General features: G+C 42.0%; 1 protein-coding gene across 1 annotated transcript in view; it reads right to left on the minus strand.

Annotated features, from left to right (window-relative positions):
- Window positions 1-14,310: 14,310 nt before the first annotated feature.
- eif2s3 (eukaryotic translation initiation factor 2, subunit 3 gamma) overlaps window positions 14,311-27,499 on the minus strand; it is a 70,875-nt gene continuing 57,686 nt past the window's right edge. Inside the window, exon 12 of the mRNA XM_070893378.1 lies at window positions 14,311-16,668. Coding sequence (XP_070749479.1) covers window positions 16,605-16,668 — 64 coding nt within the window. The 3' untranslated portion in view covers window positions 14,311-16,604. The remainder of the gene's footprint in view (window positions 16,669-27,499) is intronic.

Raw genomic sequence — 27,499 nt, forward strand, 5'->3', positions numbered from 1 at the left:
TAATGACTTAGATGAAGGGACCGAGTGCAATATATTCAGGTTTGCTGCCGATAAAAAGCTAGGTATGAATGTAAGCTGTGAGGAGGACACAAGGAGCCTGCAAAGGGATATAGACAGGTTAAGTGAGTGGGCAATAAGGTGGCAGATGGGGTATAATGTGGGAAAATGTGAGGTTATTTAATTTGGTAGGAAGAATAGAAAAGCAGAAAAAAAATTAAATGGTGAGAAACTATTAAATGTTGGTGTTCAGAGAGATTTAGATGTCCTTGCACAGGAAACACAGACATTTAGCATGCAGGTACAAGAAGTAATTAGGAAGGGAAATGGCATTTTGACTTTTATTGCAAAGGGGTTGCAGTACAAGAGTAAGGAAGTCTTACTATAATTGTACAGGTCTTTGGTGAGGCCACACCTGGAGTACTGTGCACAATTTTAGTCTCCTTATCTCAGAAAGGATATACATGCCTTAGAGGCAGTCCAATAAAGGTTCACTAGGTTGATTCCTGGGATGAGAGGGTTGTCATATGAGGAGAGATTGAGTAGATTGGGACTATACTCTCTGGAGTTTAGAAGAATGAGGTGTAATCTCATTGAAACATATAAGATTCTGAGAAAGGTTAAACAGGATAGATGGTGAGAGGTTGTTTTCCCTGGCTGGAGAGTCTCGAACTAGAGGGCATAGTCTCAGGATAAGGGATCGGCCATTTAAGTCGGAGATAAGGAGGAATTTCTTCACTCAGAGGGTTGTGAATCTTTGAAATTATCTACCCCAAAGGCTTGTAGATGCTGAGTCGTTTATATTCAAGACTGAGAAAGATTTTTGGACTCAAGGGGAATCAAGGGATATGGGGATCAGGCAGGAAAGTGGGTTGAGGTCAAAGATCAGCCATGATCTTATTGAATGGTGGAGCAGGCTCGAAGGGCCCTATGGTTACTCCTATTCCTAATTATTATGCTATGAATGGTTTGTTTTTGTGCTGTACATTCTATCTAATTCTATGTAAAGTCTTTAATGTGGCAAAATATCATCGACAACAATGCTTGATTGGCAGTTGGGCAACATACTGTCAATTCTGGAGTCAAGTATGATAGTGGAGAATTAGAGCTGGGGATTGTCAGCAGACATATGGAAGCATACTCACGTGCTTACAGATAATGATGCTGAGAGGTAACATATAGAGGAGGACTAGGAGAGGGCAACGGATGAACCTTTGGAGGAGATCATGTGGGTACAGGAGGAGAAGAAGTTGTAGAAGGTGTATTGACTGTGTGGGAACAAGCAAGAATTGAACCATTTGAGGGCAGTGCCATGGAGGAAAGGTCATGGAGGATAAAACCTGTAGAGAGGTCAAGGAAAATGAGGAGGAATAATGCACCTGAGTCAAAGTCACATAGAATATTGGTAACCTGTATATGGAAGTAATAATGACTTGCTAAACCAGTCTTGGGTATTCATATGGGAAATTTAAAACTTTATTTTGGTACCCCAGTACAACTTTTCCAAGTCTTTCTGAGCTCCCAGCAACAAATTCATGACATAATTACAGTTGTCTCTGAATGGCCCCCTGTTATCAGACATATAAAAAACATGGCTTTCAAGGTGATAGGACTGATTTTAACCTCCCTGCCTGGCGGGATCAGTGAGGGCGGGGGTAAGATGACAGTGGGGAAGTTGCATGCTTTCACAATGCATCCCTGACCTCACCAATTCTACTTGCATTACGCCATTTTAACTGCGAGCCTGCCTATTAGCTACAGGTTCTTCTGCTCACCTGCAAAAGCCGGCGACTGCAAAGATTCAGGCTTAGGTAAGTTCTTAAAACATTTTGTTTGAAGGCTCCTTGTGGACCACAGGAACAGGGTGATACTTCTGTCCCCACTTAAGCCTCACATATTCCGGGATTCCCCACCTTTCCCGATCGCAAACTACCCCACCGCGCCCCCCAATTCATATTTATTTTGCCAGGGCCCGTTTCCGTGGGTCCCCCGACCTTCCACCAATTTTAACTCTTGCCCGCTTGTGGTGATTTCATTCTCACCAGTTTTGGTTGGGGTAGTATTTAAACAAAGATATTTAAATAATATTTGACGCAAAACATCTTCCTCCTCTTACATTGCTGCCTCCAGACATGGAACAAACTGGAGCCAATCTCAGGCCTCAATCAATGCAGTTCTGAATGTGGTACTGAGCATATAAGCACTGACATGACTAATGTCAGTCTGGAGTTGGATATCCTTCCAATTTTCCTTCCTTCTTGTGGATAAATATTTTGGCACTTACCCAATAATATGGTTGAGATTATAAATTTAGAATGGGAAATTCTGGGCGTAAATCTACAGCCCCTAATTACATTATTGGTGCTCCAATGTGTTACACGACTGTGCTTCTACAATGCTTTTTTGAAAGAGGTACTATGTGAAGGTGAGATACTTTGCCAGCAGCATGTCACTTTGCATCAGTAATAGATCAGAATTAATAGAGGGTAGACAGAAAAGATATTGGCCACAATTTAATTCCAAGAATGGCGCTGAAAGAGGGGCAAAATAGACCAAACATAATGGGCCAAGTTTTGTTGTAGCAGGCCATATGGGTCGCGAGTGAATAGGGTAAACAACTGTGTATTTCCTTCACCAATCAGATGGAAGGATTTTGAAATTAACAACAAGGACGAAGAAGGAAGTGTAGATTAGAGTGGGTGAATTCAATGTCAAATCAAATACAGAACGAGAAATAGAGAGGGAAAGAAAGATTGGATTAACAGAGAAGACCAAGAGACAAAACAAAAACATTATTTTAGATTTTACATTTTTTAAATCTCCAACAATTAAAACCAGGTCCACACTTGTAATAGTTAATTTCAGTGCCAGAGAGTTTGTTTGTCATTAATTAACAATTATCACCACTTAGGGCTAGAAATTCAATTTTTGGTCACAGCGGTATTTTACTGCCAAAAATACTGCTATGACTCTGCTCTGATTCTGAGGCCTAACAATTGGGGAAAATGCCCCCAGCGGTAAAAATCGGTGCTGCACGAGGATTCGCGGCGCAAACCGCAAATTTTCTGCAACTTTTCTCCGAGGCCAATACCGCTGCAAGTTGGGCCTAGGGAGGGGGAAAATACAAAAAAAAAATTAAAAATCACAAAACATTCATGACTCTTTTCTAGCAAATCACCGCAAAAGAATTAAAAATAAAATTTTTTAATTTATCTTTTTTGCAGGTCTTCATACCTGGGTTGCAACGCAGATTTTTCCCCGATGTTTTTTTTGGTCCTACGAGTGTGCTGTCAGCCAAATATCTGGTGAAAGCGCTTTTTCCAGTCTTGCATGCTGACAGTCCACTCCCCAGCGGTATTTCAAAACCGCCGGTGCAAGACTTCAGGGAATTTCCCGTTGCACCGTTTCCCGCCAAAAACGGCAAAATATCGCAGAAAAACCCAGCGCAAGGTTGGGGCGTTTCCAACCCTTAGACTGGAATGGACAAGATTTCACTTTCTGTAGCTAGTTTAGTTTGTATCTGCTGCGCAAATACAGCAACTTCACGCCATTCAATGGTATGCCAGATAGCGAGATGCCATTTTTGCAAAACTAACGGTGGAGCGCGCAACTCGGACAGCAACTTTTGGATATTTGAGTTTAACCGCGCATCTGCCCCTTGCCAAATTTTGCTCCATTTGCAAATAAATAACGGCAAGCACCATTAATCTCACCGTTATTTTGACAGGAAAATCTGGGCCAATATCTTTGTTTAAAGATGAAAACAAAATATAATATTTTATTGGAGAAGTATTTTCTTTTTTCATTGTTAATAGAATTGTGATGAAAATGTGAATGATTGGATTGCCATAGTACAGTATACTTTAAAAAATGGATGATATACTGAGATTCTATGGTCAGATTTATTTAATCTGTGCAGATATCGGAAAATTAATTTGATGAAAAGGTTGATTAAGATGAGGAATTTTAAGTTAAGCTATCATTTACAGTTTTAAATGTAAAGTGAATTTATGTATAGTGATACAGTCGTAGCGCACATGGTAATTATGGGTTGCCGCAGCTGAGAAAGAAACTAGATATCTAGGCTACAGGTACACATTAAAATTTATAGCCCATGTCATTATCTATAGTTTAAAGGTTCATATGTCGGGAGTTTGAAACGTTATATTTAAGTAATCTGGGTAACCGTGTCATTGTTAATTTTTAATGGATATTATTGAAGATTGATGGGAAGCTGAAGAGTAAATTAAACAGCTGCTGGTTGAACTGAACAGAAGCAGAGATAAGTTTAAAAGCACAGAGTTCATGAAAAAACAACTACTTTTCAGAAGAAACCTTTGAAGAAACTTTAAAAAAATTGCAAAACTATTTTCTGCTATAGAAAAACAGGTATTGCAGATTGATATTTTAATGTACTAAATTGTATATATGAAATATTACCATGTGATTATAGTAATGTTTCAATTCATTAAGTAAATAAATATTGGATTAATTTTAGTTGATTCAGACTGGACCTGAATGTGATGTTTCTGCTTATCTGAGGACATGGTAAGAATTCTACACATTCCACTGCACAACTTATTGCAATTGGATTCAGATTCAGCTCATTAACATGGCAACCTAAGAGCTTATAAAAAGCGGACTTCCTATTTGTAAAGACAAGGTTCGCTCATGGGAAATGCAATACAAGAGCTGAAATAGAAAACTGTTTTTAAAAGCAAAGGTGTCCACTTACATTACAATGCTGAGGTGGCCAAAAGATTGAAGTGATGGATTGCTAATCAATTGTGCTAAAGAGGCAAAGGACCTGTCAATACTGCAATGCTCAGTGTTTGCATTGTGGTATTGCATCCATTTGATTTAAATCTCTGAGCACTTAATTCACCGGATACCATTCAAATTCATCTTTTCTATACCTTACTCCGAGCAGAAAAAAATCACATATTTGTAGTAAGCTTGTGATGCTAACATTCTATTTCTGTAATGATGTTAGTATGTGACAATTCGATTCTTCCATGCGAGTGAAATATCATTATTGTGGTTACCTCTTGAAGCCTCTAATTATATTGCTGGAGTTTGCAAACTCATCTCCGGTGCATTAGGCAGACTTAAGCAGATGTTCTTGGTGCGTCTAATCTGCACTTAATAGTCGAGTGTCACAGAATTACAGCAGAGCCAAAGCCATTTGACCACAAATACAAAAGTAGTCCTGTTCATAATGAAAACTCTAAAAATATAAAATCACATCTTGATACATATGTCATTGAATATCCATCTGTAACTATGATTACATACAACACTAATGTAAAACAAGAACAAACGTTGCTGGGCTCCACCAGAGGTTTAAAAGGTCAATGTCAGATTATTCCAGATCAGGAAGGTAGTAGGTTTTATCTGCGGTCTGCGCCAAGTTAGTCGATCTTAACTGTTACTACTGAAGAAATTGGCCAAGTTTCCCCCCTCCCAACGCTATCCAGTGACCATCCTACTGAAAGCCAGCACATGTGGAAATATAGCTTGGACAGGATCAGCCTGGGTGAAGTCTTTTACAGCCAAAAAGCTTGCCAATATGCACCATCAAAATTCACACATAAATAATTGGGTGACATACTGGAGAGCGGCGAATGTCTGCGAACCTGTAACCAGCATCCTATCAATGCTTTGACAAGAATTGGAGAGAATTGGAGGGGGAAAAGGAATAAACAATGTCCCTCCAAAATAACCCACAAGACAAATAAAACAAGGAAATAGGACAATCCTGGATTTTATAATATAAATACAACACTTGCATGCTGAATCTTTCAAAATGCAAGTATGTTCTATAGGATATATAGAACTAATTTTCTGTAAATTAAGTTTTTGTTAAAAAGTCAAATAAGAGTTAAAGTTGAAAACAGAACAACTTCGATGCACATTATTCTTGAAGAAACTAGTTGTTTATTTTGATGCAGGAATAGACCCCATTGGCTTAAAGATTTGTGCAGAAAGTGGCCTATGTAAACCTCCAAGCTGTATGCATCGGCTGTGTCCAAAAATATTAATATTGATGTCCGACGCTACTCCCCAGACAGCATAATATAGTCCGAAATATTTATGTGTAATTGTGAGTCATTATTTGTCAAAATTGATTAACTAGCACAATACTGCTTTCAAAACATGCAACTGATTTTTATTTGTTTTGTGACACGTTTACCACATCTTGATTTATTATCCATCTAACTTAGATCACCAAAATTAATTTTGGGCGAGACCTTTGTACCCACTCTGCTTTTAATGCACCCCAAAGCAGCTTCTATATGTAATCATTCAGCTCTGAATCTGCCCTCTCTGGCCGATATTTTTTATCTTCTATCCAAGAACAGTAATTGCATTGTTTTTGTTTCCCTTTCTTGATAAATCTTTAACTTTAAAAGGAAATTGGAAACAAAATATTAAAATTAAACTATCTGAAATATAATACTGTTGCTGTTTTTTAATATGTAAAAACATCTCAAATTCTATTCATTCGTGATAATCTAAAATTTGAACCTTTAGTCATCCAAAGCTAGAGCTCCTCAGATGACTAAAGATATAGATTAAAATGAAATCGACATGATAGGCCGAATGGTCTCCTCCTGTGCCACTGATTTCTATGAAAATTTATTTCTATGAAAAAGGAAGCTTATAAATGTTGGGTTCAAAATTCAGTAGAGAACCAAGCTGAATACAAAGTGAATAAGGAATGGGTGACCAACAGGAAGAGCAGTGGAAGGAAGGTAGTGCAGGGGTCCCTTGCGGCCATCCCCCTCCAAAACAGATACACCGCCTTGAGTGCTGTTGGGGAGGATGACTCACCAGGGGAGGGCAGCAGCAGCCAAGTTCATGGCACCATGGGTGGCTCTGCTGCAAAGGAGGACAGGAAAAAGAGTGGGAGAGCTATAGTGGTAGGGGATTCTATTGTAAGGGGAATAGATAGGCGTTTCTGCGGCCGCAATCGAGATTCCAGGATGGTATGTTGCCTCCCTGATGCAAGGGTCAAGGATGTCATGGAGTGGCTGCAGGACATTTTGGAGGGTGAGGGTGAACAGCCAGTTGTCGTGGTGCATATAGGTACCAACGTTATAGGTAAAAAACGGGATGAGGTCCTACAAACTGAATTTAGGGAGCTAGGGGTTAAATTAAAAAGTAGTACCTCAAAGGTAGTAATCTCAGGATTGCTACCAGTGCCATGTGCTAGTCAGAGTAGGAACTGCAGGATAGCTAAGATGAATACGTGGCTTGAAGAGCGTGCAGAAGGGAGGGATTCAAATTCCTGGGACATTGGAAGCGGTTCTGGGGGAGGTGGGACTAGTACAAACCGGACGGTCTGCAACTGGGCAGGACCGGAACCAATGTCCTCGGAGGAGTGTTTGCTAGTGCTGTTGGAGAGGAGTTAAACTAATCTGGCAGGGGAAAGGAAATCTATGCAGGGAGACAGAGGGAAGTAGAATGGGGGCAGAAGCAGAAGATAGAAAGAAAAAAAGTAAAAGTGGTGGGTAAAGAAATCCAAGGCAAAAATCAAAAAGGGCCACATTACAGCAAAATTCAAATGAGGTAAAGTGTGTTAAAAAGACAAGCCTGAAGGCTCTGTGCCTCAATGCGAGGAGTATTCATAATAAGGTGGACGAATTAACTGCGCAGGCAATTAACGAATATGATATCATTGGCATCACGGAGACATGGCTCCAGGGTGGCCAAGGCTGGGAACTCAACATCCAGGGGTATTCAACGTTCAGGAAGGATAGACAGAAAGGAACAGGAGATGGTGTAGTGTTGCTGGTTAAAGAGGAAATTAAAACAATAGTAAGGAATGACATTAGCTTGGATGATGTGGAATCTGTATGGGTGGAGCTACGGAATACCAAAGGGCAGAAAATGCTAGTGGGAGTTGTGTACAGACCACCAAACAGTAGTAGTGAGGTTGAGGACAGCATCAAACAAGAAATTAGGGATGCGTGCAATAAACGTACAGCAGTTATCATGGGCGGCTTTAATCTACATATAGATTGGGCTAACCAAACTAGTAGCAATACGGTGGAGTGTATTAAGGATGGTTTTCTAGACCAATATGTCGAGGAACCAACTAGAGGGCTGGCCATCCTAGACTGGGTGATGTGTAATGAGAAAGGACTAATTAGCAATCTTGTTGTGCGAGGTCCCTTAGGGAAGAGCGACCATAATATGGTAGAAGTCTTTATTAAGATGGAGAGTGACACAGTTAATTCAGAGGGTCCTGAACTTAAGGAAAGGTAACTTCGATGGTATGAGACGTGAATTGGCTTGAATAGACTGGCGAATGATACTTGAAGGATTGGCGGCGGATAGGCAATGGCAAATATTTAAAGATCACATGGATGAACTTCAACAATTGTACATCCCTATCTGGAGTAAAGATAAAATGGGGAAGATGGCTCAACCGTAGCTAACAAGGGAAATTAAGGATAGTGTTAAATCCAAAGAAGAGGCATATAAATTGGCCAGGAGAAACAGCAAACCCGAGGACTGGGAGAAATTTAGAATTCAGCAGAGGAGGACAAAGAGTTTATTTAGAAGGGAGAAAATAAAGTATGAGAGAAAGCTTGCTGGGAACATAAAAACTGACTGCAAAAGCTTCTATAGATATGTGAAGAGAAAAAGATTAGTGAAGACAAACTTAGGTCCCTTGCAGTCATATTCAGGTGAATTTATAATGGGGAACAAAGAAATGGCAGACCAGTTGAACAAATACTTTGGTTCTGTTTTCATGAAGGAAGACAGAATTAACCTTCCGGAAATACTAGGGGACCGAAGGTCGAGAGAGGAGGAACTGAAGGAAATCTTTATTAGGTGGGAAATTGTGTTCGGGAAATTGATGGGATTGAAGGCCGATAAATCCTCGGGGCCTGATAGTCTGCATCCCAGAGTACAGAGTGATCATTTTTCAACAGTCTATCGACTCTGGATCAGTTCCTATGGGCTGGAGGGTAGCTAATGTAACACCACTTTTTAAAAAGGGAGGGAGAAAACGGGTAATTATAGATCGGTTAGCCTGACATCAGTAGCAGGGAAAATGTTGGAACTAATTATTAAAGATGAAATAGCAGCACATTTGGAAAGCAGTGACCGGTTCGGTCCAAGTCAGCATGGATTTATGAAAGGGAAATCATGCTTGACAAATCTTCTAGAATTTTTTGAGGATGTAACGAGTAGAGTGGACAAGGGAGAACCAGTGGATGTGGTGTATTTGGACTTTCAAAAGGCTTTTGACAAGGTCCCACACAAGAGAGTAGTGTGCAAAATTAAAGCACATGGTATTGGGGGTAATGTATTGACGTGGATAGAGAACTGGTTGGCAGACAGGAAGAAAAGAGTAGGAATAACCGGGTCCTTTTCAGAATGACAGGCAATGACTAGTGGGGTACCACAAGGTTCAGTGCTGGGACCCCAGCTATTTACAATATACATTAATGATTTAGACGAAGGAATTCAATAAAATATCTCCAAGTTTGCAGATGACACTAAACTGGGTGGCAGTGTGAGCTGTGAGGAGGATGCTAAGAGGCTGCAGGGTGACTTGAACAGGTTAGGTGAGTGGGCAAATGCATGGCAGATGCAGTATAATGTGGATAAATGTGAGGTTATCCACTTTGGGGGCAAAAACACGAAGGCAGAATATTATCTGAATGGCGACAGATTAGGAAAAGGGGAAGTGCAACGAGACCTGGGTGTCATGGTACATCAGCCATTGAAAGTTGGCATGCAGGTACAGCAGGTGGTGAAGGCGGCAAATGGTACGTTGGCCTTCATAGCTAGGGGATTTGAGTATAGGAGCAGGAGGTCTTACTGCAGTTGTACAGGGCCTGAGTGAGGCCTCACCTGGAATATTGTGTTCAGTTTTGGTCTCCTAATCTGAGGAAGAACATTCTTGCTATTGAGGGAGTACAGCAAAGGTTCACCAGACTGATTCCCAGGATGGCAGGACTGACATATGAGGAGAGACTGGATCGACTGGGCCTGTATTCACTGGAATTTAGAAGGATGAGAGGGGATTTCATAGAAACATAAAATTCTGACAGGACTGGACAGGTTAGATGCATGAAGAATTTTCCCAATGTTGGGGAAGTCCAGAACCAGGGGACAGTCTAAGGATAAGGGGTAAGCCATTTAGGACTGAGATGAGGAGAAACCGCTTCACTCAGATAGTTGTTGGAATTTTCTACTGCAGAGTTGTTGATGCCAGCTCATTGGATATATTCAAGAGGGAGTTAGATATGGCCCTTACAGCTAAAGGAATCAAGGGTATGGAGAGAAAGCAGGAAAGGGGTAATAAGGTGAATGATCAGCCATGATCTTATTGAATGGTGGTGCAGGATTGAAGGACTGAATGGCCTACTCCTGCACCTATTTGCTAGGTTTCTATGTACAGGGGAGAACTGAAAAAGGAAATAAAAGGGGCAAAGAGATTATGAGACTAGATTAGTAGCTAACATAAAAGGGAACCCAAAAGTCTTTTATAAACATATAAATAGTAATAGATATGAGAATGGTGCCAGATGACTGGGGGATTGCAAATCTTACACCCTCATTTAAAACACGGGCGCGATAAACCTGGTAAATACAGGCCAATCAACCTAATCAATAAAACTTTGAGGCATTAACCCAGGACAGATTCAATTGGCACTTGGAAAAGTATGGTTTAATAAATGAAAGCCAGCACAGATTTGATAAAAGTCTTGTTTGACTAACTGGATTGAATTCTTTGTTGAAGTAATGAAGAGTATATGAACTTTGAAAAGGCGTTTGATAAATTACCACATAAATAGAATTGTTAGCAAGATTGAAGCCCCCGGATTAAATGAGCAGTGGCTGCATCGATACAAAATTGGCTAAGGGACAGAAAACAGAGGGTAGTGGCGAATGATCATTTTTCAGACTGGAGGGAAGCTTGCAGTGGTGTCCCTCAGGACTCACTACTCGGACCACAGATCGTTTTGATATAATCTGCTCTAGGGTATACAGGATATCATTTAAAAGTTTGCAGATGACACAAAACTCAAAGTAGTAAACAGTTAAGGATAGTAACAGATTTCAGGAGAACATAGAGAGACCGGTGAAATGGGCAGATGAAATTTGACACGGGGAAATGTGAAGTGATTAATTTTGGTTGGAAGAATGAGAGGCAATATAAACTGAACGGTACAATTTAAAAAAGGGTGCAGTCACAGAGAGACCAGAAAAGCAGGGCGAGGGAGGGGGGGGGGGGGAGCGGTGGCAGTTATACTAGTCTTTGAAGGTCGCAGGGCAAATTGAGAAAGCTATTAAAAAAACATACAGGATCCTTGGATAAAGAGGCATAGAGTACATAAGAAATAGGAGCAGGAGTAGGCTACTTGGCCCTTGAGCCTGCTCCGCCATTCAATAAGATCATGGTTGATCTGATCATAGGCTCAGCTCCACTTCCCTGCCCGCTCGCCGTAACCCTTTACTCCCTTATCGCTCAAAAATCTACCTCCGCCTTAAATATATTCAATGACCCAGACTCCCCAGCTCTCTGGGATAGAGAATTCCACAGATTTACAACCCTCTGAGTAGAAAATCCTCATCTGTTTTAAATGGCTGACTCCTTATTCTGAAATTATGCCCCCTAGTTCTAGATTCCCTCGTGAGTGGAAACATGCTCTCTGCATCAACCTTATTGAACTCACTCATTATCTTATGTTTCAATAAGATCACCTTTCATTCTTCTGAACTCCAATGAGTATAGGCCCCTTCATCTCAGGAATCAACCTAGTGAACCTTCCCTGAACAGCTTCCAATGCAAGTATATCCCTCCTTAAATAAGGAGACCAAAATTGTACAGTACTCCAGGTGTGGCTTCACCAATATGCTGTACAGTTGCAGCAGGACTGCTCTGCTTTTATACTCCATCCCCTTGCAATAAAAGCCAACATTCCATTTGCCTTCCTGCTTACCTGTTGTACCTGCATACTCTTTTTGTGTTTCATGCACAAGGACCCCCAGATCCCTCTGTACTGCAACATTTTGTAATTTTTCCTCAATTTAAATTTGCTTTATTTTCATTTTTTCTGCCAACACCTCACTTTCCCACATTATACTCCATCTGCCAAAGTTTTGCCTACTCACTTAGCCTGTCTATATCCCTTTGCAGATTTTGTGTGTCCTCTTCACAACTTGCTTTCTCACCCATCTTTGTATCATCAGCAAACTTGGCTACATTACACTTGGTCCCTTCATCCAAATCATTAATATAGATCGTAAATAGTTGAGGCCCCAGCACCGATCCCTGTGGCACCCCAGTAGTGACTGTTTGCCAACCTGAAAATAGTCATTTAAGATGGTTTTCCAGGTGTGGCTTCACCAATATCCTGTAGCAAGATTTCTATACTTAACCCCTTTGCAATAAAGGCCAAGATTCCATTGGCCTTCCTGATCACTTGCTGTACCTGCATACTATCCCTTTGTGTTTCATGCACAAGTACCCCCAGGTCCTGTTGTACTGCAGCACTTTGCAATCTTTCTCCATTTAAATAATAACTTGCTCTTTGATTTTTTTCTGCCAAAGTGCATGACTTTGCACTTTCCAACATTGTACTCCATCGGCCACATTTTTGCTCACTCACTTAGCTTATGTCCTTTTGCAGATTTTTTGTGTCCTCCTCACATTGCTTTTCCTCCCATCTTTGTATTGTCAACAAACTTGGCTACGTTACCCTCAGTCCCTTCTTCCAAGTCGTTATAGATTGTAAATAGTTGGTGCCCCAGCACTGATCCCTGCAGCACCCCAGTAGTTACTAGTTGCCAACCAGAGAATTAACCATTTTTCCGGCTCTGTTTTCTGTCAATTAGCCAATCCTCTATCCAGGTTATTACCTCCGACCCAGTGAACTTTTATCTTGTGCAGTAACCTTTTATGTGGCACCTTATCTAATTAATGCCTTCTGGAAATCCAAATACACCACATCCACTGGTTTCCTTCTTATTCACCCAAAAGCAAGGAAATTACGGGAAACCTTTATAAAACACAGGTTAAGCCCCAATTGGAGTATTCTGGGTACCACACTTTTGGAAGAATGTCAATGCCTTCGAAAGGGTATAGAGGAGATTTTCTAGAATGGTACTAGGAATGAAAGACTTCAGTTACATGGCAAGACTAGTGAAACTGATGGTATTCTCCTGAGATCAGAGGGCACGGGGAGATTTGATGAGGAGAGATATTTGCCAGTGGCCAAAAGAAGCAGATGCGAAATGAAAAGATAAAGAGTTATGATGATTTGGAATGCACTGCCTGACAGCAGATTCAATAGTAACATTCCAAGGGTAATTGGATAAATAGTTAAGAAAAAAAATTGCTGGGCTTTGGGGAAAGGACAAGGGAGTGGGACTAATCTACCAAATGTCCTCCTTCTGTGCTTTATGATTCTATGTGCCCCACTCCTTTTGAAATATATCCAAAATTAGAAATTCTGTGGGACTTCTCCAATACCAGTAGGATCATAATGGAAAATTTGAGTTGCAACAGAATAGCATTGGGGGTTAAAACTGCACGAGGAAGTATTCAGAAACTGGGCTAGATAGAAACAAAGCATTTCCACATGTTCAGGGATCATAAGATCAGTTGAAAACCCCAGGGCAAATGAGTGCTGCTGACTCTTTTTATTAAACCCACACATGGGTCTAGAAAAGCAAATGGCAACGTAAGGAATAATACACTCATTCAGAAGAATTGAAAGTGAAAATATTTTATGCCCAGAGCTATAATTGGACAACGGGTTCCTTAAGACATGGATGGAATGTAGTAGACATATTAATTCAGCACAGATTAATTCACCCAAAAATCAAGAGGACTTGGGCAGCTCTTAAAACGTCTGAATATGCCAGACAAAACTACCAGTTTGCAATCTTGGGGTCAGTATTTCAAATCTGTGAGGATGGATCAAACTGGCTTCCAAATTGCCCAGCACAAAACTTACCCTGGAGGTGGATTTACTGTTGCCATCATATTGTACTTTTTAGTATCAGTGCCAGGTTCCAAATAATTTTGTGTTGGTACCAATAATGCTGCCAGACTTGTCTCTGTAGTGTTGAGCCAAACAAGACAATCTTCCAAAGGCTAACTGCTTGGCTTCACAGTGTCCATAAACTAACTGCAACCAATCGTCGTTCTTTATCTATTTGTGTGTTTTTTTTTAAGTAACCATTGGTAGCTAACAAGACTTTTCTTTTTGACTGATTAAAATACACCAGCAGGATTGAAGGCCAAATTCCCCATCAACTGTCTGAAAGATGCCACATCTATTGAGGCTTCACTGCATTTAATTTAAAAAGCAAGTAGAACCAGCATAATCATTAAGCATTTATCCCATCTTTTATGCTAAACATTGGAATATTTCATACTGCAGTAGGACAATTGAGCATTTCAGATGAAAAACAAACAAGATTTCTTGTTAATACAGATATCACAAGTTTAAAACAATGACTACGAAAGGATTAAAAATACATTTTAAAATATTAGTAATGATCTTACATTTTCACGAATCCAATTCATATTGTACTAAGTATGAATCATTGAAGATAGATTAAACCAAAACTTTAGTTTTCAGCCAACTACAAGTTGAGGATTTAAGAGGCAGGCTCTAGAAATGCTTTGTCAAAATGGAAAAAAGTGTCATGTTGAAAATATACAGCAGGCCCATAGGCATATGTAGAGGACAAAATATGTTTTACATGTAGACACTTCCTTAGAATGTTCAAGTGAATACATCAGTTGTTTATTTCCAGCACTTTGTTTTTATTTCATGCTTTGTGATGTATATCTCAATAATTATTTTACTTTCTGATGTTATTTCACTCAACAAGAATTTCACCAATAGGTAGCAAGATTGTCCCAGAATTGAAATGCTTCCTTTGACCAGCTGAGCCATTGGGGATCAATACTTTTGTTTCTTCACTTTCTCAATTTTTGCCCTTTCTCTTTTGTTGCTTGCTGGTAAACAGTTCCAGAGCCATAAATCATCTTTGGTACTTCATTCAAGTGGCCATTTCGATAGTGAGCCTAGAGTGTTGACAGTAGAAGACTTCATATTTGAGCCTGATCTCATCACCCAATTTACTCTCACACAGCAATAACCCTGATTGTTTTCCCTTCCTTAACGCAAAGGCACAAATGCCAATTGTAACACCAATAGCTGCCCCGACTAAATTCAGCATCGATTAGTATGTATAGCTCAACTACTCAGTGGTTTAATGAGCTGAGCCAGTAGGGGAACCAAGCAGATTATACAATACAGCATGTAAAGGCTTTGCAGAGAGGATGGTCACTTGGGAGAGGAGGAAGCAAGAGAACATAATCTTAGTAGAATTTTCAGAATCAACCCTATTCCTTGTATTCAAACATAACTATGAGTACTGTCAAAAATGTTTTTTTTGTGCAACTATTTGAAGAGTAAACTCCCATCTGATATAACCGTATCCATTTTTGTTACTTCATATTAATCTTAGTGTTTGAAACATCCAAGCATCAGCCAAAAGATTATGGTGACCAGTCTAAGTTACTGAACTTTTAAAAATAGGAATGCACCTTCAAAAAATATGTTGCTGCAAGCTGAACGCGATGACAACATGAAAATACTTCCATTTTCAGCAACCAGAAACAACAGCCCAGGTCAAGCATTTTATGAGCGAATTGGATAATAAAGCTAATTCCACTCTCCCCCTTAAAAGAACTCTCCCTACTGATACACACCAGAGACATTTTCCACTTCTCATACAAGCTATCCTTGTGGTGAGCGTGAGATTGGCACTAAATTGGCAATCAAAAACAAATTGTGGTAGTTCTGTGCTGTGGGCTCATCCCCAACCAAAATTGTATTGAGTCTGCCCATTCATTTCATACAGGATCCTTACACACAGCTGACTAAGGAAATTTCATCCCATCAGTCTGTACTGGATTTTAAATATTAAAGGACAGATGTCAAGAAGTTATTCTTGACCCAGGATAGAGCTGGAACTAGTTTCCAGGTTAAAGACAGTTCACTGAATTCATGCAAGATATTGTAATGGAAGACAATTAAGTTTGGTATTTTGCAAGGACGCCATCAAATAAATGGAAGGGCCTTCTTAATCTGAATCTATCTTAACAAAATTCTCCCATCACCCTTTCCTTCATATTTGTCAAATGTGCCTTGCGGTGTAGTCAGTAAAAAGATTCTATCTGAATGAAATAGCTGAAAGGTGTGGGCATAGGAGGGAGAATATAGAAGTGATAAGGAGGGTGAAAACACACACTTTTAATTTTAAATGTCAAAACACTTTTAATGTTTTATGTTTACTGACTGCCAGTGTTGACAGACCTGATCAAACTGAACTTTATTCTTGCTGAAAACAACTTCTATTCAAATATAAATTAGATATTTATCACCAGGAGATTTTTGAAATATTTTTTTAAAAATCACTGTTTTCCAAATTTACTGGCATGATACCAGAAGTTCTTTTGAACAATGTTTAAGTAGCATTCAACAGTATTTGGAAAATGCTGTGTACTGCTACAGGCAGCCCATTAGTCCTCTTCAATGATGTCATTCTCTCCAGCTTTAATCGTCATCAACTGTTGGCTTTATCGTAACGCCTCTTCTTATCTGACCCCATCCAATTAAACTGTGAGAAAGAAAGTTATTAAGTTTTTAATGAGTGAAACAATCTTGTTAACAGTCTATTCAACGATGGATATATCAGTCGGTTCTAATATACTTTCCAGAAGGGATCACTGGTCTTGGCGGATTCCCATCTCCTCTCCCTCGGGCCCCAAGGACACAGATGAATTGTACTGTCCCTGCTGGTGCCCTACGAATTTATTAATCCAGCATAGAAAGAGAATCAAACCTGGGCTGTATGGTTCTGCATCATACCAGGCAGTGCATTTACGCAACAAGCCATAGGGGAAGAAATGTAATTATTCTTTTATGATGAATCCTAACACAATACAAGCGAGTGCCACATTACTGGTGACAAAACAACCAAAGTCTGAAGCTGACTGGTGAAGTGAATTCCAGTTTCTACACCAGTTTGTTTCGTGATGGTGCGAATGGTGTTAAAGTACATTCCCAACACTAATCAGAAACGGCCACACTTTAAAAACATCTCCCTTCAGATGTGACTGCATCATATACCATTTTTTAAAGAGGGCAAGTAAGTTATTGGCTCCCAGGTGTTTGCTAAGTTCAGCCAAGCCCCTTCTGGTCAGTGAGAGCAGTCTGTGCGATTTGGCATTTGGATTTCCTTCCCTGTTGAAAAGTGCTTGGCCTGTACTTGGACTCATGAGCAGATTTCATGATGCAGAGAACGATGGGCAACAGCTCACATTCCGTCAACTCATGGAGCAGTCATCATTTTAATACTTTCACTCCCTGGTTCAATTTTTACGGTGGGCGTAGATAATCAGGCTTTACTACAGCACTGTTTTTTTAAGATCAATGCATCTTTAGCTTTCCTTTTCAACTACTGTTAACCCTCAGAAGTAAAACTTCATTTCTGCACAACAAAATGTTGATTTTGTTCATTCCAGTGTATAAAGATACACTAGAACATAAGAAATAGGAGCAGGAGTAGGCCACCTCGCCCCTCGAGCCTGTTCCGCCACTTAATATCATGGCTGATTTGATCATGGGCTCAACTCCACTTCCCTGCCCGCTCCCCATAACCCTTTACTCCCTTATTGCTCATAAATCTGTCTATCTCCACCTTGAATATATTCAATGACCAAGCCTCCACAGCTCTCTGGGGCAGAGAATTCCACAGACTTACAACATTCAGAAGAAATTCCTCCTCATCTCAGTTTTAAATGGGCAGCCCCTTATTCTGAGACTATGTCCCCTAGTTTTAGTTTCCCCTATGAGTGGAAATATCTCTCGCATCTACCTTGTCGAGCCCCCTCATTATCTTAGATGTTTCGATAAGATCACCTCTCATTCTTCTGAACTCTGAGTATAGATCCAACCTACTCAACCTATCTTCATAAGTCAATCCCCTCATAGAAACATAGAAAATAGGTGCAAGAGTAGGCCATTCGGCTCTTCAAGCCTGCACCACCATTCAATAAGATCATGGTTGATCATTCCCTCAGTACCCCTTTCCTGCTTTCTCTCCATACCCCTTGATCCTCTTAGCTGTAAGGGCCATATCGAACTCCCTCTTGAATATATCCAATGAACTGGAATCAACAACTCTCTGCGGCAGGGAATTCCACAGGTTAACAATTTTCTGAGTGAAGAAGTTTCTCCTCATCTCAGTCCGAAATGGCCTACCCCTTATCCTAAAACTGTGTCCCCTGGTTCTGGACTTCCCCAACATCGGGAACATTCTACCTGCATCTAACCTGTCCCGTCCTGTCAGAATCTTATGTGTTTCTATGAGATCCCCTCTCATCCTTCTAAATTCCAATGTATAAAGGCACAGTTGATCCAGTCTCTCCTTATATGTCAGTCCTGCCATCCCATTGCCTGGAGTGGGATTTGAACCCATGACCTTCCGATGCAGAAGTGAGAGTACTACCCAGAGTCACAGCTGACACCATTCCAAATCATTGATGTATATTGTAAAGAGCTGGGGTCCCAGCACTGAGCCCTGCGGCACTCCACTCGTCATTTTTAAAAGGACCCATTTATCCCGATTCTCTGCTTCCTGTCTGCCAACCAGTTCTCTATCCATGTCAGTATATTACCCCCAATACCATATGCTTTGATGTTGTCATCTTCAGAATCAACCTAGTGAACCTTCTCTGAACAGCCTCCAATGGAAGTATATCCTTCCTTAAATACTGAAACCAAAACTGTATGCAGGATTCTAGGTGTGGTCTCACCAATACACTGTACAGTTGTAGCAGAACTTCTCTGCTTTTATACTCGATCCCCCCTTGCAATAAAGGCCAATATTCCATTTACCTTCCTGATTACTTGCTGTACCTGCATACTAACTTTTGTATTTCATGCACAAGGACCCCCAGGTCTCTTTGTACTACAGCACTTTGAAATGTTCCTCCATTTAAATTGTAATTTGTTTTTCTATTGTTTCTGCCAAAGTGGATAGCCTCACATTTTCCCACATTATGGGCCCAAGTTTCCACATGATTTGCACCTGACTTTTAGGAGCAACTGGTGGAGAACGGACTATCTTAGAAATCGCAATTCTCCACATTTTTTTTTCTGCAGTTCTAGTCAGGTGGAACAGTTTCACTTTGGAACAGAATTTTTTCTTCAAAAGGGGGCGTGTCCGGCCACTGACACCTGATTTCAAAGTTTCCACAGTGAAAACATACTCCAAACTAACTTAGAATGGAGCAAGTGAAGAATTTTGGAGAACTGAAAAAACCTTGTCTACACATTAAAAAATCAGGCGCAGGTTATAAATTAGGCGTCCAGAACGAGGTGGGGGGGAGGGGAGGGAAGTCATTAAATTCTATAATAAATCCTTATTTATACTTATACAAATATTATACAAATAAATCCAACCTGAATAAAAATTTATAAGCAAAGAAAAGATTAAATAAACCATCTTCCTACCTGTGTGAAAGTGCTTCAGCCAGGGAGAATTCTGCAGGAAGCCTCACAAGTTGAGGCAGCCGTTCGTTCCCGATGGCAGGGGGGGGGGGGGGGGCGAGGAGGAGGAGGAAGCCGTTCGTTCCCGCAAAGGGGGGGACGGGGGACGGACGGCTGCCTCAACTTTGAGGCTTCCTGCAGCCTTCTCACTGCTGCAAAAAGCCTCAGTGCTGATGGCAATGTGCTTTTATTAAAAAATTTTCAAAAACTAAACAGCTACAAAGAACTACAAAAATGGCCGAGTGCCAATGTTAACGCGCACGCGCAGGGTTGCCGGCAGGAAAAAAAATAATTTAAATGGTACCCGCCCCCTCCCACTTACAAAATCGGCGCGAGTGGTAGGCTCCGCCCCTTAGGTGCCGCGCCAAGCAGACATGGAGCTGCAGGGCGCTCCAGAATCGGGCGTTTTTTTTATGGCGCCGTTTTCGGCGCAAAAAACAGGCGCCCAGCTCGGAGGGGCGCCCGTTTTTTATCGTGTGGAAACTTGGGCCCTATTTCCATCTGCCAAACGTTTGCCCACTCACTTAGCCTGTCGATATCCCTTCGCAGATTTTTTGTGTCCTCCTCACAATTTACTTTCCCACCCATCTTTGTATCAGCAAACTTGGCTACATTACACTCGGCCCCTTCATCCAAGTCATTAATATAGATTGTAAATAGTTGAGGACCCAGCACCGATTCCCTGCAGCACCCCACTAGTTATTTTTAGCCAACTGGAAAATGAACCATTTATCCCAACTCTCTGTTCTCTGTTAGTTAGCCAATCCTCTATCCATGCTAATATATTACCCCCAACCCCGTGAACTTTTATCTTGTGCAGTAACCTTTTATGTGGCACCTTATCGAATGCCTTCTGGAAATCCAAATACACCACAGCCACTGGTTTCCCCTCATCCATCCTTTTTGTTACAGCTTCAAAGAACGCCAGCAAATTTGTCAAACATGATTTCCATGTCCTTTCCAGGAGTGGGAGTTCGGACAGTTGAGCGACCTATAAAGGCCTGAGTGTCGGAGGAGGCGGCCACAGGAGCGGGAGTTCAGACGGTCGAGCGGCCTATAAAGGCCAGAGAGTGGGAGGAATCGGCCACAGGAGCAGGAGTTCAGGCAGTCGAGCGGCCTATAAAGGCCCGAGAGTGGGAGGAAGCGGCTACAGGAGCGGGAGTTCAGGCAGTCGAGCGGCCTATAAAGGCACAAGAGTCGGAGGAGGCAAGCTGGTGCAGAGGCAGGGACAGAAGGTAAACAAAGAAGTAAGAAGAAATCGAAGTGGGTCATCACAGGCAAGCAGGTTAAGTGATTGGCTGGTTGGTGAGTATTTGATCTTTTACTTTTCTTAGTAGTAAGAAGCCTTTGGCATTGTTACAAATTAAGTTAATCTAAGAGTTAAGTCATGGCAGGAGAGTCCAGACCCGTGTCATGCTCTTCCTGTGCTATGTGGGAAATCAGGGACACTACCAGTACCAGTGTCCCTGACTACTACGTGTGCAGGAAGTGTATCCAACTGGAGCTCCTGACAGACTGCATTGAGGCACTGGAGCTGTGGATGGATTCACTCTGGAGCATCCGCGATGCTGAGTATGTCGTGAATAGCACGTTCAGTGAGTTGGTCACACTGCAGGTAAAGGTTACAAAGACAGATAGGGAATGGGTGACCATCAGGAAGAGCAAGGGAAGGCAGGTAGTGCAGGGGTCCCCTGCAGTCACCTCCCTCCAAAACAGATACACAGTTTTAGGTACTGTTGAGGAAGGAGGCTCATCAGGGGAAGGCAGCAGCAGCCAAGTCCATGGCACCATGGGTGGCTCTGCTGCACAGGAGGTCAGGAAAAAGAGTGGGAGAGCTGCAGTGATAGGGGATTCTATTATAAAGGGAATAGATAGACGTTTCTGCGGCTGCAAACGAGACTCCAGGATGGTATGTTGTCTCCCTGGTGCAAGAAACATAGAAAACAGGTTCAGGAGTAGGCCATTCTGCCCTTCGAGCCTGCACCACCATTCAATAAGATCATGGCTGATCACTCACCTCAGTACCCCTTTCCTGCTTTCTCGCCATACCTCTTGAGCCCTTTGGCCGTAAGGGTCAAGGTCAAGGATGTCTCGGAGCGGCTGCAGCGCATCCTGGAGGGGGAGGGGGAACAGCCAGCTGTCGTGGTGCATATAGGTACCAACGATATATTTAAAAAACGGGATGAAGTCTTACAAGCTGAATTTAGGGAGCTGAGTTAAATTAAAAAGTAGGACCACAAAGGTAGTAATCTCGGAATTGCTACCAGTGCCACGTGCTAGTCAGAGCAGGATAGATCAGATGAATACGTGGCTTGAGGAATGGTGCAAGGGGGAGGGATTCAAATTCCTGTGACATTGGAACCAGTTCTGTGGGAGGTGGGACCAGTGCAAACCGGATGGTTTGCACCTGGGCAGGACCGGAACCGATGTCCTAGGCGGAATGTTTGCTCGTGCTGTTGGGGAGGGTTTAAACTAAAATTTCAGGGGGATGGGAATCAATGCAGGGAGGCACAGAGAAGTAAAAAGGTAGGAAGAAGAAAAACAAGAGTGGAGAGCAGAGAGCAGAGAAATCAAGGGCAAAAATCAAAAAGGGCCACATTACAACATAATTCTAAAAGGACAAAGAGTGTTAAAAAAACAAGCCTTAAGGCTCTAAGTCTCAATGCGAGGAGCATTCGTAATAAGGTGGATGAATTAACTGCGTAGATAGCTGTTAATGGATATGATGTAATTGGGATTACGGAGACATGGCTCCAGGGTAACCAAGGCTGGGAACTCAACATCCAGGGGTATTCAATATTCAGAAAGGATAGACAGGAAGGAAAAGGAGGTGGGGTAGTGTTATTGATTAAAGAGGAGATTAACGCAATAGTAAGGAAGGACATTAGCGTGGATGCTGTGGAATCTATATGGGTAGAGCTGCGAAACACGAAAGGGCAGAAAACGTTCGTGGGAGTTGTGTACAGACCATTGAACAGTAGTATGGAGGTTGGGGACGGCATCAAACAGGAAATTAGGGACGCGTGCAACAAGGATACAGCAGTTATCATAAGAACATAACATAAGAACATAAGAATTAGGAACAGGAGTAGGCCATCTAGCCCCTCGAGCCTGCTCCGCCATTCAACAAGATCATGGCTGATCTGGCCGTGGACTCAGCTCCACTTACCCGCCCGCTCCCCGTAACCCTTAATTCCCTTATTGGTTAAAAATCTATCTATCTGTGATTTGAATACATTCAATGAGCTAGCCTTTACTGCTTCCTTGGGCAGGGAATTCCACAGATTCACAACCCTTTGGGAAAAGAAATTCCTTCTCAACTCGGTTTTAAATTGGCTCCCCTGTATTTTGAGGCTGTGCCCTTGTCTCCCCGATCAGTGGAAACAACCTCTCTGCCTCTATCTTGTCTATCCTTTTCATTATTTTAAATGTTTCTATAAGATCACCCCTCATCCTTTGAGTAAAGACCCAGTCTATTCGATCGATCATCATAAGGTAACCCCCCTCATCTCCGGTATCAGTCTAGTGAATCGTCTCTGTACCCACTCCAAAGCTAGTATATCCTTCCTTAAGTAAGGTGACCAAAACTGCACGCAATACTCCAGGTGCGGCCTCACCCAATACCCTGTACAGTTGCAGCAGGACCTCCCTGCTTTTGTACTCCATCCCTCTCGCAATGAAAGCCAACATTCCATTCGCCTTCCTGATTACCTGCTGCACCTGCAAACTAACCTTTTGGGGTTCATGCACAAGGACCCCCAGGTCCCTCTGCACCGCAGCATGTTGTAATTTCTCCCCATTCAAATAATATTCCCTTTTACTGTTTTTTTTCCCCCAAGGTAGATGACCTCACATTTTCCGACACTGTATTCCATCTGCCAAACCTTAGCCCATTCGCTTAACCTATCTAAATCTCTTTGCAGCCTCTCTGTGTCCTCTACACAACCAACCCGCTTTCCCACGAATCTTTGTGTCATCTACAAATTTTGTTACACTACACTCTGTCCCCTCTTCCAGGTCATCTATGTATATTGTAAACAGTTGTGGTCCCAGCACCGATTCCTGTGGCACACCACTAACCACCGATTTCCAACCCGAAAAGGACCCATTTATCCCGACTCTCTGCTTTCTGTTAGCCAGCCAATTCTCTATTCATGCTAATACATTTCCTCTGACTCCGCGTACCTTTATCTTCTGCAGTAACCTTTTGTGTGGCATCTTATCGAATGCCTTTTGGAAATCTAAATACACCATATCCATCGGTACACCTCTATCCACCATGCTCGTTATATCCTCAAAGAATTCCAGTAAATTAGTTAAACATGATTTCCCCTTCATGAATCCATGTTGCGTCTGCTTGATTGCAATATTCCTATCTAGATGTCCCGCTATTTCTTCCTTAATGATAGCTTCAAGCATTTTCCCCACTACACATGTTAAACTAACCGGCCTATAGTTACCTGCCTTTTGTCTGCCCCCTTTTTTAAACAGAGGCGTTACATTAGTTGCTTTCCAATCCGATGGTACCTCCCCAGAGTCCAGAGAATTTTGGTAGATTATAACGAATGCATGTGTTATAACTTCCGCCATCTCTTTTAATACTCTGGGATGCATTTCATCAGGACCAGGGGACTTGTCTACCTTGTGTCCCATTAGCCTGTCCAGCACTACACACCTAGTGATAGTGATTGTCTCAAAGTCCTCCCTTCCCACATTCCCGTGACCAGCAATTTTTGGCATGGTTTTTGTGTCCTCCACTGTGAAGACCGAAGCAAAATAATCGTTTAAGGTCTCAGCCATTTCCACATTTCCCATTATTAAATCCCCCTTCTCATCTTCTAAGGGATCAACATTTACTTTAGTCACTCTCTTCCGTTTTATAGATCGGTAAAAGCTTTTACTATCTGTTTTTATGTTTTGTGCAAGTTTACTTTCGTAATCTATCTTTCCTTTCTTTATTGCTTTCTTAGTCATGCTTTGCTGTTGTTTAAAATTTTCCCAATCTTCTAGTTTTCCACTAACCTTGGCCACCTTATACACATTGGTTTTTAATTTGATACTCTCCTTTATTTCCTTGGTTATCCACGGCTGGTTATCCCTTCTCTTACCGCCCTTCTTTTTCACTGGAATATATTTTTGTTGAGCACTATGAAAGAGCTCCTTAAAAGTCCTCCACTGTTCCTCAATTGTGCCACCGTTTAGTTTGTGTTTCCGGTCTACTTTAGCCAACTCTGCCCTCATCCCACTGTAGTCCCCTTTGTTTAAGCATAGTACGCTCGTTTGAGACACTACTTCCTCACCCTCAATCTGTATTACAAATTCAACCATACTGTGATCACTCATTCCGAGAGGATCTTTTACTAGGAGATCGTTTATTATTCCTGTCTCATTACACAGGACCAGATCTAAGATAGCTTGCTCTCTTGTGGGTTCTGTAACATACTGTTCTAAGAAACAATCCCGTATGCATTCTATGAATTCCTCCTCCAGGCTACCCCGTGCGATTTGATTTGACCAATCGATATGTAGGTTAAAATCCCCCATGATTATTGCCATTCCTATTTTACATGCCTCCATTATTCCCTTGATTATTGTCCGCCCCACCGTGAAGTTATTATTTGGGGGCCTATAAACTACGCCCACCAGTGACTTTTTCCCCTTACTATCTCTAAGCTCCACCCACAATGATTCAACATTTTGTTCATTCGAGCCAATATCGTCTCTCACAACTGCCCCGATATCTACCTTTATTAATAGAGCTACCCCACCTCCTTTCCCTTCTTGTCTATCTTTCCGAATTGTCAGATACCCCTGTATGTTTAATTCCCAGTCTTGGCCACCCTGCAACCACGTTTCTGTAATGGCCACCAAATCATACCCATTTGTAATGATTTGAGCCGGCAACTCATTTACTTTGTTTCGAATGCTGCGTGCGTTTAGGTAAAGTGTTTTAATACTAGTTTTTAAATGATGATTTTTAGTTTTGACCCCTCCTGCAGCCCCTTTACATTCATACATATTGTCCCTTCCTATCACCTTGTGGTTTACACTTACCCCAGTGCTACTCTGCTCTGTTGCCTCCTGCCTTTTGCATCCTTTCTTGGGGTTCTGTTCATCTGAACTCTCACCCACTCTAACTAGCTCAGAGCCCTCTCCTGGGTTCCCATCCCCCTGCCAAGCTAGTTTAAAGCCCTCCCAACCGCACTATCAAAACCACCCGCGAGAACATTGGTCCTGTCTCTGTTGAGGTGTAACCTGTCCGACTTGTACAGGTCCCACCTACCCTAGAAGCGGTCCCATTTTTTTTTTTTTTTGGAAATTCGTAGCCAATCGTTCCAATTCTTTGTCAAATCACAAACGCCAGAGGTCACCTTGGGCCCATTCAAGGATCACTCTGCGCCAATGCTCTTAGCCAAAAGGCCTAGAGCCACTGCACCGTTCCTGGAAGTACTGCAATACCAGGTTCGTGCCATGGAGGTGGATGGGTCAGGTCCCCCACACACCTCCGTGGAGGTGGATGGGTCAAGCCACCCCACCCACCTCCTTTGTTCAGGAAACTAAAGCCCTCCCTCCTACACCAATGCCCCAGCCACGTATTTATCTGACTAGCCTTCCTATTTCTACCCTCACTAGTACGTGGTACTGGCAGTAATCCCGAGATTGCCACCTTTGAGGTCCTGGCTTTCAATCTTACTCCTAGCTCCCTAAACTCAGCTTTCTATCAATGTCGTTGGTACCAACGTGTACTACAACCACTGGCTGTTCCCCTTCCCTCCCCAGAATGCCCTGCAGTCGCTCAGTGACATCATTGACCCTTGCACCAGGGAGGCAACACACCATCCTGATGTCACTTTTGCTGCCGCAGAAGCGCCTATCTGCTCCCCGAACTATTGAATCTCCTATCACTATTGCCCTTCCCGTCTTCTTCCTCCCCCCCAGTGCAGCTGAGCCACCCACGTATGTCATCACGGGTGACTTTAATCTACATATTGATTGGGCTAACCAAACTGGTCGCAATACTGTGGAGGAGTTGTTCCTGGAGTGCATAATTGATGGTTTTCCAGACCAATATGTCGAGGAACCAACTCGAGAGCAGGCCATCCTAGACTGGGTCTTGTGTAACGTGGGAGGATTAATTAGCAATCTGATCATGCGAGGCCCCTTGGAGAAGAGTGACCATAAGGTGGTAGAATTCTTCATTAAGATGGAGAATGATACAGTTAATTCAGAGACTAGGGTCCTGAACTTAAAGAAAGGAAACATCGACGGTATGAGGCATGAATTGGCTAGGATAGACTGGCGAATGATATTTCAAGGGTTGACGGTGGATAGGCAATGGCAGACATTTAAAGATCACATGGATGAACTACAACAATTGTACATCCCTGTGTGGCGTAAAAATGAAAAAGGGAAGATGGCTCAACCGTGGCTAACAAGGGAAATTAAGGAAAGTGTTAAATCGAAGGAAGAGGCATATAAATTGGCCAGTAAAAGCATCAAACCTGAGGACTAGGAGAAATTTAGAATTCAGCAGAGGAGGACTAAGGGTTTAATTAGGGAGTACGAGAGTAAGCTTGCAGGGAACATAAAAACTGACTGCAAAAGCTTCTATAGATATGTGAAGTCCCTTGCAGTCAGAATCAGGTGAATTCATAACGGGGAACAAGGAAATAGCAGACATATTGAACAAATACTTTCGTTCTGTCTTCACTAAGGAAGACACGAATAACCTCCCGAAAATACTAGGGGACAGAGGGTCTAGTGAGAAGGGGGAACTGAGGGAAATCCTTATTAGTCAGGAAATGGTGTTAGGGAAATTGAAGGGACTGAAGGCCGATAAGTCCCCAGGGCCTGATAGTCTGCATCCCTTAAGGAAGTGACCCTAGGAATAGTAG

The sequence above is a fragment of the Pristiophorus japonicus genome, chromosome 11, assembly GCF_044704955.1.
Source record: "Pristiophorus japonicus isolate sPriJap1 chromosome 11, sPriJap1.hap1, whole genome shotgun sequence".
NCBI lineage: Eukaryota > Metazoa > Chordata > Chondrichthyes > Pristiophoridae > Pristiophorus > Pristiophorus japonicus.